The following is a 12,826-nucleotide window of genomic DNA, read 5'->3' on the forward strand; positions in this document are numbered from 1 at the left end:
TAGAGTTATAAAATTGCTTGATTGTGGAACTTCACATACAAATACAAAGCTCAAGTTATTATCTAGCATCAGCTTAACTGAACTACAAAGGGTACACACTGCTTCTATGTAACATCTAAAAAATGAAAAGTGCATCCTGCATCAGATTCTAAACCTTTTTTTCCATGTCGAATCAATGTTGTACATGAATCAAACATTGACCAAGACATTGTCTGGTGGATCTTTCACATCTCAGAAAAAGCTCGTCAGGGAAAAATCAAACCCAAGATCCTCATAAGATAGCTAATATGATTGATTATCACCAATGTAGAAGAATTTATAAGGAGCCTCAAATCAGATACTGCAGCTTACATGAATCATGGTATACCAACGCAAACCATTTTACTCCACTAACACTCCAGCGTCGAAGTCGAAGGTAGACAACGTGATCAGCTTAAGGAACTGACAAATTAAAGTGGAGCTATCTCCCCTTCCTCTAATTCATCTTCCATTGGTGAAACGTCATCAAGCAATGACCAATGCTTTTCTCCTGTCAGATCCTTCTCTTTCTTTAACAAAACTTCTAAATCAAACGTTATGCATGTATCACCAACTACGTCTTGATCACCTTTGCCCTCAACAACTGATGATGACGTGTCTAATGACTTGTTAGAGGTCTGGGATGATGCTGGATTTAACCTGGCACAATTCAAGAGATCTGAAATGTGTGGGTCTGATGATCCACCATCCCCTACATCCTCCTCCCTGAACATCACTCCCTTGGGACTTGGACTATCACCACAATCCAACTCTTTTGGCTCAACTTTTAGAGGAACGGAATATTTGATTACTTCAAAATCATAATTGTGTGATGGCAGAAAAACATAAATGACAGGGTACTCCAAAATAACTTTATTGGCTAGTTGCTCACGCAATGGAGCTTTTGTATTTAACTGATAAAAAGGTGATTTTGAACCCTGCAATCAAAAACAAATATTGAACTCAGACATTTCCTTCAGCGTTATTTACTATAAATAGTTCATTCAAGGATCATATATACCCAAAAAAACACAAACAAAAGACGATACACATCAAAAGAAGAAAAACAAAAACAGGAAAGAAGATTGTACCCACGAGAAATAAATGAAGAGTAAGTAGAATCAAACCACCCAAACATTACTTAATAAACATCGAGGATCATGCAGCATGTGCTTTGACAGATGTCATTGTTATCCTAAAAACAAGACCAAGAGCCAATCTATTCAAAAAGTAAGGTCTCTTTCAGAGAAATTACATGAGCAGCTTGTTGCATCAAAACTGCATGCAAAGAAGAACAACATAATGGTTTTACACAGAACACGAGCATCAACTTAAATAGAAGACTATGTGCTTCCTATTGTAAAAATAAAATACATGACCTACTTATTGAAGTTATCACGCCTTGAATTTAGAATAGAAATTACAAAAGGCAACAGTATTGTCTCTCTAAATGTGTCTTTTATCCAGAAGTTGAAACGTTGTACATAGATATATGTAGAGAACAGATTTCATAAAGCAACTTTGACTGTGCATACTCAAGAACAGGATCATATCAAACAAGGTTTAAAACAAAACAAAGAGAGAGACCTTTGGATGTTTGCGAATGAAAAGTTTAAGACAGTCCAAAGACTCTTCACAAAATTGCTTCAGTGGATGATTCCAGGGGCCAGGTTTCAAATGAGTCTCAAGCACAGAGCAGAGACTTGTGTTTTCATGTACTCTGCACAAAAACAATAATATAACTACTCGGAGCTTCTCAAGGTGATGCTAATAGTATGCAGATCAATACTATTCAGATCAAAATAGCGAATACTCTAGTAAACAAAAGGTATAAAGTTGGTCTAGGACATTTACCCATGGTCGATCAACACGACGTCTGTTGAATTAAACCGCCATTCAATTGTCCAAGATATGAACCTATTCCTGGGAGAAATACATAAAAGTGTTGTGCATTAAAATTTCTGAAAATATACTTATTCATACCAAAATAAGATAATAAATACCCATATCATTAGTTCACAAAGAGCAGGGGAAGAGGACGTCAATGAAGGACAAAGCAATACACTAATTCTTGTGGTTAAGAATGATGATAAATCAGCAGCCAAGTCTTGACTAAAGCTCAACTGTAGCAGAGTTCTCCAACAACTACAAGACAGTCCTCCCTAGAATGTTAAATTGAGAGCAGTTACATGGAAATCAGACATCGCCTCAGTAACAGGAACTTGGTAGTAAGAGGTTGATCAAGAGCATCATGCATGTAAGAGCCCATTTGGATTGGCTTATAAGTTGCTTATGAGTTGTTTTCAGTTTTTTTGAGTGTTTGGTTAGTCAACTTAACGCCATTTTGTGCTTAAAATAAGCTCAAAAAAATAATTGGATCTGTTTGGCTTAGCTTATCTCCAAAAAAAATAAGTTGCGCTACCCCAGCTTATTTTTTTGGCTTATAAGTTGTTTTCAGCTTGTAAATTGCTTTAAATAAGTTCAGCCAAACAGACACTAACTCAGGAAAGTAACTAAAGAAATCATTTAGAGGACATTAGACAAGCTATAATATGCATCCGACTCCCTTATCAAAAAGTGGTACGCATCTGACTACTTCTCAAGCAGTCCAAGCATAGCCTTTCATTGTGAAATTATTGCGTTCACTAAAAGTCCAGCTACAACAGCACCCTCTTCAGGGTATGCAATGTTCGAAAGACACACTTCCACCAATGACTTACGACATGACTCTTAACTTTCCTTAGACAAGAATCTCATCCACTACGAGTCTATGATACTATTGACACACACTAGCAGGAGCAGCTGGTCATGACTGAATGCACAAGAATATATTTATCAATGCCTCTCTAGGAAAGGCCTTTTCCATCGATGAAAGCTATGTAGCCCAACAACTATAAGCTTCAATCACATATTTGCACCAAATACTAAATCTGTCATGCATGCCCTATCATTCACGTGCGTGTTCTAAATACAAGTGTTATGCTGCATATGCCCTAGAAACCTACGATGCACCTCACCTCTGTGATAATGGCACACAAATGTATTATCATGTGGAGGCCATTTAGCAAAGCACCCCACATTGGGCCCTCCTACAAACCACTGGTCTGATGATCTTCACATAAGAGAATTTTTCCCAGATGAGGCGATTCAATTTCTCATGCATCCACCTAATAATGCAGGACAGGCCACAAATATATAAAATCGTAAGTTAAGCTAGCAAAGGGCAGTAAGACTCTTTTAAAGGAGAAGCATTGTGGAATAAGAAAGAAATCAGAGATCTAGAACATTTTTGAGGACCAAGTACTCCAGATAAATAAAAATCTGAGAAGAGTACTAGAAACTCCAGTTTAACAATTAAATGAAAACCCTTTCATCAAAATATTAATAATAAACCTATGGCTAAGATTTCTTTTCTACCTATTCAAATGCATGGAGTGATGCATTCTACATGACATTCATAATGAGCTACACTTAATTATGATTCCTATAAAGTCCTTTAAGTTTGCTATAAAAATGTGCTAGCTAGTAGCTCCAAGGGATCTTTTGGTAACCTACATTACTGAGTAATTTTGGTAGTCCCTCCCACCTTTTATGTGGCATACTTTTCTTTTTAGTTTGTCCTGAAAAGGTCATACTTATTTATTTTTTAAAATTAAGTTTAATAATAAGATGATTTATAGCCACACAAATTTCTATAGTTTGTTTTAGAGTTTAGACCACTAGTTTCAAAAGTCTTTCTTTCTTTCTTAATTAAACTTTGTGCCTAGTTAAATGTCGTCACATAACTGTACGGCCGAAACAACCAACCAAAGTCTTGCAAACAACCTACATTAAGCTAAGCGAGCTAGAAACTATAGAGAATCTTTTTTGGCATCTTAGACATTTGTGTGGCTTTAAATCATTTCATTTAACGTATTGGAGAATTTTAAAGTACTGTTTCTAATTATACAAAGATGACATTCTTTTTGGGGCACACTAAAAAAGGAAAGCTGTCACATAAATTGAGACGGAGGGAGTACTAAATTTCACATTGGTTTTAATGTTTGGTTGGCGTTTTTATTCCTGAATTAATAATAGAAGTATCCCCGTACATCAGATACCATATTTACTTATGATAAATGCACCTCAATTAGCAATACTTTCATATTAGCACATAAATGACAAATGTGCTTTATTCTTTTAACGTATTTAGGATAACTCAAGTGGTGGTTACAAACTTATTGACTCAGAAGGTGAAAACCTTGAAAGTGACGGCCTAGGCCAAAGTTAGAACATAAAAAAAACATCTCAATTGTTTGAACTACATAATGACTTGATCTTCTTCCCCAAGGTACAGCGGTAGCTTAGAGTTTTTATTTTTAAGTTCAGTCACCATAAAAAATGTGAGGTCCATTTCCAACATAGTAGAAAAAGTGGTTAAACTACCAAGTCTTGATTGTTGAAGTGCATGGAAAAAAAAATAAAAAATCAATGAGAATGCGTAATATAAGGAATTTTATTTCTAATGAGAAATTCAACTAATTAATCAAACGGAAGAAGGAAAAACAAATATAAAATAGTGTTTCTACTCTAATCTAAACACAATTTGGATTTGATTAGGTCTTGGCGCATAGCTTCCCGGCGCACTTCTCGTTTTCTAGATTGGTAGAGTCACCAGCAATCAACATGGCTGCATCACAACATGCATCATACTCCTCTGCAACGGTTGAGGCTCTTAATTTGACTTCTTCAACTTCTTTCTCAGTGGCTTCTAAGAGAACTTCTAAGTTCTCTTTTTTCGCACAACTTTTTTATCATGTTTTTTACTTTATTTAGAGATTAATGAATATATGACACTTCTTCAAACTTTTCTTGTTCTTTGATCATGGCATTTGTAAGACGTTCTCCAACTATTAAAAATAACTCTGATCTTGCAGCTTCCTCATCCTTATCAAATACAGTTGACAGTGTCTGGTCATATGAAAGCTAACTAGAGAAAGGACATCAATAAGTTCCTCAAGAGGAAAATATCCACATCCTCCACATTAATTATTCTGCAGGGATTACTTGGACTTCTTCCTCAAGCTTAGAAACTTGGTTTACAAGACTTTTGGAAAGCATAAAATCTAAAGCACATCCCAGAGTTTCAAAATACCTCCTTTCAATGGTTTAGGACAACTATTTTTCTATCAAACGCGGACACTACATGTAACACCTCAGAAGTTGAAAAGTTAAAGAAGGAAAGAAAAGTTGCACAAAATTCACTGGTGCAGGCTCCTACGAGCCGACCTATGGGTCTTACAAAGTCCTACGACCCATAGGAGAGCAGTCATAAGTAGCCCTGACACTTGGAAAAAAAATTGAGTTTAAGAGGATGGTGCACGAGGCCTACCTACGGACCGTAGAAGCCGGTCATAGATCAGTCCTTGAAGTTGGAAGAAAATCAGTCTCAGAACATTTTCTACAGACCAACATGACGGTCCGTAGAAGGACCTATGGCCCATAGGTGAGATTCAGAGTGTGTACATGACGAGTGATACCTACGACTCATAGAAGAGTCTACGGCCCATAGGGGATGGCCGTAAACCAAAGTTCAGAAACTTGGAATTTTGGCCTAATTTCCACGAGCCCACTCGACAATCCATAGGAGAACCTACGATTCGTAGGTGGGGTCTGTAGGTCACCTCCCTCAGTTTAATTTCGGAGATATTTTAGGCATTTCTTTTTCTTTTAATGCCTAAACTATGTTGGAATATTTTCTAAGGAGTATAACTACCCACTCCATTCAAATTTCCCCCATTCCATCTCATTCACTCAAAACCCCAAAAGCTTTTAAGGAAATTCCCTCTCAAGGTCATCTCCTTCATCAAGCTAGGGTTCAAGGATTCAAGTCTTCCTCTTTCAATTTCAAGCTAGCATTCCATTGAGGTATGTGGGGATTTCATCCATGGAGTCCCAAAGTGTTTTCAATTCCTCTTTATGATTCCTTCCTAAACCCTAGGTTTTTGGATGATTTTGCATTGGGTTCAATCAATTATGTTGTTCTTCATTCTCAATGATCTTATTATGCATGATTTGATTTTAATGACATGTTTTTGATGAATTTCTCATGAATCCATGTATTATACCAATTTTATGATTATGAACTATGTTTGAGAATTATGCATGAAACATGAATTTATGAACTATGATTTTAAGGATGCTTTTAGATAAAGTGTCAATGATTTTTATGACAACAAGGTTGCTTCAGAAGGTGAAGTATTCTTATGATGAAGGATTTTCATGATTTCTATGAACAAACTTATCATGATTTAGATGCTTAGACAAGTATCTTCTATGAATATGTTATGAAGTCATGATTTGTTAAAGGAGTTATTCCTATGATTTTCAAGTATGTTATGATGAATTTGGTCTAACGAGATTAATAACATCTTCAAAGATTATGCTATGATTATGACTATTCTTGTTGAAAGTATTACCTAGTGCCCCCGTAGGATTTGCCTTAATTGGCCTTAGTTAGTGATCCACAAATAGCTCGTGTTAGTGGTCCTTACCATGGCAAGTAGGACAATCTCTTTTCGGTGTGGGAGGGATGACACTGGACTCCATGTAATAGTTCACATGGTTTATGTCGGTTACAGTATCTTTCACTTATGTTATGTTAAGTTTATGATTTTCTTACAAATATTGCATTGACTATGTTTTATCTTTCTAACGATGTTTTAAAGGATTATGTCATGTTTTAGCTTGGTCATTGCACTATCATGTTTTATGTCGTGCATTACACATTCTCCATACTTGGGTACATTCTATAGTACTTACCGCATACTTCTTTTGCCTCTATTGTCTTATAATATAGGTCACAACACTCCCCATCCGGCTCGCAGTTAGTATTGGATCCTACCTACGTTGCACTGTTTGGTGAGTCCTCATGGTTCGAGGGCATGGCCACATTATGAGTTCCTTATGTCTTTTTATTTACAGACTTCATTCAGTTTCAATTTATTTCGTGAGCTAGGGTTTGTCTTGTGCCACACATATGATAATAGAGGCTATGTCATACTAGCATGATTTCCGCATTTTCAGATGTTATATTCAGATTTCTTCATTATGTTGAGTTGCTATATTGAGACTTAGCTTCCGTTTTCAGTTTTACTTAGATTATCTTGTGACTGTAAGTTCTGCTTATGCTAAGAGGCTTGTTTAGGGTCTTCCGGAATCCTATTCACCATGTCACGTCTAGGATATAGCTTGGGTCGTGACACTACAATTGTTGAATGTTTATGTAAAACCGAGCCCAATATGGCTTTAACTCAATCATGAGAAATAAAAGTTGTCTCTTGCTCTGCTTTTAGCTAACACGTGAACATCTCAAAACGAGAGCAGTAACAGTCATAGAGATTGTTATTGGAAGCGAGTGAAGTGATGTTCAAGCGGGTTAGGAGATATTGATTTACCTGTCAAAAAAAGAACTTAGAAGTCCTCTTAGAAACAACTACTGAGAAAGAAGTAAAAGAAATCGATTGAGAGCCTTGGTTGTTGGAAAGGAGTATGATGCATGCTCTGTTGTAGCCCTGCTGACGACTCGGCCGATTTAGAAAACAAAGAGTGTCTAGAAGCTATGTGCCAAAACCTAATCAACCACAAATTGTGTTTATATTTAGACTAGAAACACTATTTTATTTGTTTTTCCTTTTTCTTTCATAGTAGAAATTCTCATCAACAAATAAAATTCATTCCATTTTCGCCTTATACAGCACATTCTCATTGATTTTTTCTGCACTACAATAATTAAGAGTTGGTAATTTATCTACATTTTCTACTATGTTGGAAAAGAACCTTAGTTTTTTAAGGTGACAACTTAGAATAGAACTTTAAGTTGCACGCATACCTCAATGAAGAGGATCAAGTCATTATGTAGTTCTGAACAAGTGAAATAAAATGATTTCCACAGATGCTACTAGAGTGGCTCTAAACAAGGCAAAGTGATTTGACAAAAGATGGAAATGGAAGAGTAAAAGGGAGAAAAATAATGCCAAATGCTAAGGTAACAGTTAAACCAAATGACCTTTGAAAATCTTTGTACTATTATGACATGGAAGATGAGAACCTCCAGAGTTTCATTTTTTGATTATAAAAATACATACAAATTGACACAGGAAGGGGTTCCCCGTTTCTTCAGTTTTGGGATCCAAAATCAAATCAATTGAAGGCATTCATTCTGTAAAACTGGTAATACAAAAATAAATACCATAGCATGATGGGTTGACCAAAGAACAGAATATCACTGCAACATTATGCATTTGAGATCAACAATTTACCTTTTGTTGTAATAAGTTTGATTTTTCTCCCTCTTTGACATTCCACTGGACAGAAAGTTTATTTTGGTTCTGCGACTGGCTGCAGCTCTACGAAGGTTTTTAAGAGGGAAAGGAAGCTTAAAATGAGAGTAGCCACACAGCCTCTGTCTCATTCTTCTTGCAGATTCAGCAAATCTTTTAACATCCTCAAGCATATTATAATCTGCAGTAGGAGAAGGTTCTCAAATAGCACATCATAATCAGAAAAATAAAGCGAGAAATGCATAGTAATCCTATAGTTCCATTGAGTACAAATGAATCTAAAGTAAGAGCGCCAAGAAGATAATAATAAAACACCTTGATATATGCTATAGTGACATTCTCAAAAACATTTCACTAAATCTGATGCAAGTCATGATTCAAGAAAAAAATATCAAAGTAAAGCAAAGGTCTGTTCATCGATCAAAGAGAGAGAGACTTGGATAAAATTGTCAACAGCAAAGGTAATCAATCTTTAGGCACTGGTTTCACCAAAATGGTCCAGAGTAAAGAGTTCAACAGAAAGCAATGACATAGGGAATAAAAAAGGGGGGAAATCATTTGAAGAAGATTCCACAAAATTTGAGAACTCTGTTTCCTTAGTTATATGTCCTAAGTTCACAAAATAATGCTTCAGTCACAAGTTTGGAGTCCCCAAGGATGGAATTTGGTTTTCAGGCAAGCTATGAATGACTGGGAAGTTTCAGAGATTGCAAGACTCCTTCAATTGTTGAATATGTTTCCTGGGATACTTAATGGAGCTGACAAACCTATTTGGTTGCTCCACAACAAAGGGATTTTTACATTTAAATCTTGCTACTGGAAGAAGAATAACAGTCAATCCACGACAGGCTTTTGGCCTTGGAAGCAAATCTGGAAGGTCACAAGCCCCCTGAAAGTCTCTTGTTTCGTATGGTTGGCAATTAGGAGAGCATGTCTAACTCATGAAGTGCTACAAGGAAAAGGAATGCAAATCTATTCAGGATGTTTTGTGGGATCAAGACGCAGAGAGCAACTTTCATTTGTTCCTGCACTGCAAAATAGCCACAAAGTTGTGGGACATGTTCCTCAGTATTCTTGGGGTTAGTTGGGTGATGCCAAAGTTCACTATGGAGCTGCTTAACAGTTGGAAAGGAATTGGTAGTAGAGGGTCAAAGGAAAACTGGTGGATGACCATTCTAGCCTGCATTTGGTGGGCACTATGGAAGGAATGGAATACAAGATGTTTTGAAGGCAAGAGTAACAACCTTCAGAAGAAAAAGAGCCAGAGTCTTAGTTTACTGTATTTTGGTGTAAACAAGAGTTGGGGGATATAGTAGCACTAGTTGACTTCATAGGTAACTTATAAAATTGTTCTACTTTTGCAGTCTCTCTTGGAAGAATTCCCATACTTTTGGTGGGTGTAAGATTCTTCCTCATCATTTCTTGGATGATGAGTTTTTTTTGAATACAAAGTTACCCTTGTCTCAAAAAAAAGAAGATTCCACAAAATTCAAGCCAAGTTTGTGTTTCACGATTTTGGAAGAACAACAGGCTACAAAAAAGAGGGAGACAAATTGAGAGTAAATGAAGGTTTTATTCCTTGACAAAAGAGTGCAGCTTTTATATCTTGAAGAGTAAAGACTTGGATCCGACATTTGGAATCTGATCATTCAGAGGGTAGAGAATAGGCTAGCAAGGTGGCAGAAGAGATATTTTTCCAATGGAGGGAAGGAAGTGCTTGTTAAGAGCACTTTATCATGTATTCCTACATATTGCATGTCCCTTTCCAATGCACCTTTTGTCATTATAGGAAAGTTCGAAAGGTAAAAGAAACTTTCTTTAGGGTGCGGCAGATGGGACAAAGAAGTTCTACTTAGTTCGGGGGAGACCATGACAGCTCAAAATAGTGAGGGAAGGCTTGGGGTTAAAGACTTGAAGGTTTTTAACAAAACGCTTTTGGGTAAATAGTTGTGGAGATTCGGGGTGGAAGGAGAAGCTTTATGGAGACGGGTGTGATAGTGAATCAATATGGGAGTAATGGAAAGGGGAGGAGAATAAATGTGATTACTATGTCTTTCAGGTGTGGAGTGTAGAGAAATATAATGAAGGGGTGAGAAGCCTTTAATGATAGCATTTAAAGGTTGTGGATGGGAATAGAGTTAGTGTTTTTTTTTTGTTTTTTTTTTTTTGGGGGTTGGGGGGGGGGGGGGGGCAAAAGTGGTGTGAAGGTGTGGTGCTAAATGATGATTGTCTACTGAGCTTCAAAGATTCCTAGCTTTACTTTACAAACAATGCGAGCCAGTTGACAGACCTGATGCTTTAAGTTGGGAGTTGGGAAGTAACAAAATGTTCTTTGTCAAGTATATCTATGAGACGCTTCTTGTTAGGACGGAGGATAGTTTCCCATATGATTCAGTCAATGTCGAGGAAGGTGTGCTTCTTCACGTGATTGGCGACTAGAGGGGTGATTTTGACAACGGAGAATCTTAGAAAAGAAAAGTTGTTCGCATAAGTTGGTGTTTCCTGTGTAAGGAGTCGGGTGAGGAATGTGAATCATATTCTGTTACATTGCAAACTAGCCATGAGGTTGTGGTGGGATATCTTCAAATGGTTTGTTGTTTCTTAGGCTATGCCAAATCCACGAAGGAGTTGATGTTTAGCTAGAAGGGTGGAGCTGGGAGAAGAAGGCACAAGGCCTGGAATGTTACTCCTCTTGCACTTTTGTGGGTTATTTGGAAAAAGAGAAATTGGAGAGCTTTTCAAGGGGTGGAGATGAGCTTTGCCTCAATTGAGTAGTAGTCTCTGATACCTTGTTTTCTTTTGTATAGAGGATTGGGTGTCTTTTGGAGAGAACCATATTTTGTAGGTATCTCCTTTTTTGGTATACCTTGTAATTATGAATGAAATACTTTACTTGATCAAAAAAGAAAAAATCTTGAAGAGTAACAGAATCTATGCACTCAAGCTTCACAAAACCTTCCAATTAACTGGTACCACCAGAAAAGCAATTTCCAAGCAGTTTAACTCTTGCCTGAAATACAAACCACACACCTGTAACTGGGATATGGGTATGTTAAACAATATAGAGAATTCTCATAACTAGAGAACTTCAACTACTAATAATGACCTGACAGAGGAAAATAAGCAATTCTACAGAAAACACGAATCTCTTCATTAATCAAAAATAATAAAAACAAGAATCTTTATGCTCAAATATCACCAATATGCTCCAAAGCAACGAATTCCACACAAAGCAAAATAAGGGTAAACATGTCTGCAGTTTCAACCAAAATCCGCAGATAATCAAAATAAGAATCGATTTCAAAAAACAATAAAAATACAAACTTTTGCACAAAATAAAGACGGACCTGACAGAAGGAGGTTATCGTCGAATTGAGAAAGAGGGAGGGCGTGAGTGAGGGACTTTTTGCCATTACAAGCAGTCCTTTGCTTGTGGGAATTGACGCATGGGAGGCTACAAGTGCGTATGGAGCAACCTGGGCATTTGTACTTCCATGGATTTGACTTGCACTCTTCACACTCAACTGATGAAATTGGGTGAGGGTTTGATTCTTGTGCCTCCTCCATTACACAGAAAAGCCTTACAGTCGATGTCGATTTTTTTACTTTTTCTGTGTTTATGTGTGTTGACTGTTGCGTTTATCTGCTTTGAGGGTTTTGTATTGGCGTAAGGGTTATGTATTAGGGGTTTTATCATGTCAAGGATGGGAGTGGAGTTTTTGTATATGTGTAATTAACCCCTAATACTCCCTGCTTCTCAAATTAATTGTCAAGTATACTAGTTTATTTGCCCGTGCTTCATGCGGTGATGGATCACTCTTTAAATTCACAAATAATTTTTCCAATATCCAAATAGCAAGAATAATGAAAGTAAAAATTCTTACTTTACTATAGGTTTCATGTTTTTGGGTAGTGTCAAATCTTTTTTTTTTTTCTTCCTCTCTAATGTATAAATAATAAAAGTAGGTAAGTGAAGAGAATCAAAGACATAAGAAAAATAGAAGAGATTCATGAATTTCTGCACAGACACAAACCAATATTAGGAATCTAAAGAATTTGTACTTTTTTTTTAATAAAATAATGAAAATAGTATTGTAAGTATCAAGAGACAGTACAAATAAAATAAAAAGTCGCCAAATTTGCAACTATTGGCTCAAAGAGTCCAAAACAATCCATAAACTACATCATTTTGTCTTATGTGTTTCCCTTGCACCAAAAGTACAATGTTTGTAAAAATTTAAACTTAACAAAAGAAATATGTACAACTATCTCTTCTTAAAGGACCTTATGTTGCTTTCAAGTCGTGTATTTAAAATAACATACATGGGGTTAGCCTTCCAGATCTGTTTGTCTAGGATGTTCACCTTCTATCTCATCCAACATAATTGATGTTTCTTGATATTTGCATTTGGTAGCTTATACCAAACAAATTCAAGAAGAGAGGCAAACACTGAAATGACCTGCAGTGCATAAAATATATGGTTGTA

At 36.5% G+C, this 12,826-nt stretch overlaps 1 protein-coding gene across 1 annotated transcript; it reads right to left on the reverse strand.

Annotated features, from left to right (window-relative positions):
* On the reverse strand, positions 1–12,072 carry LOC129886931 (uncharacterized). The gene is made up of 5 exons (XM_055961836.1): positions 11,687–12,072; positions 8,319–8,520; positions 1,873–1,941; positions 1,606–1,738; positions 1–956 (listed from the first exon to the last, which is right to left on the reverse strand). Exons 1-5 carry the CDS (start codon positions 11,904–11,906, stop codon positions 450–452), a joined length of 1,131 nt encoding a protein of 376 aa, XP_055817811.1. The 5' UTR covers positions 11,907–12,072; the 3' UTR covers positions 1–449.
* Positions 12,073–12,826: the final 754 nt, after the last annotated feature.

The sequence above is a fragment of the Solanum dulcamara genome, chromosome 4 (genome assembly GCF_947179165.1).
Source record: "Solanum dulcamara chromosome 4, daSolDulc1.2, whole genome shotgun sequence".
Taxonomy (NCBI): domain Eukaryota; kingdom Viridiplantae; phylum Streptophyta; class Magnoliopsida; order Solanales; family Solanaceae; genus Solanum; species Solanum dulcamara.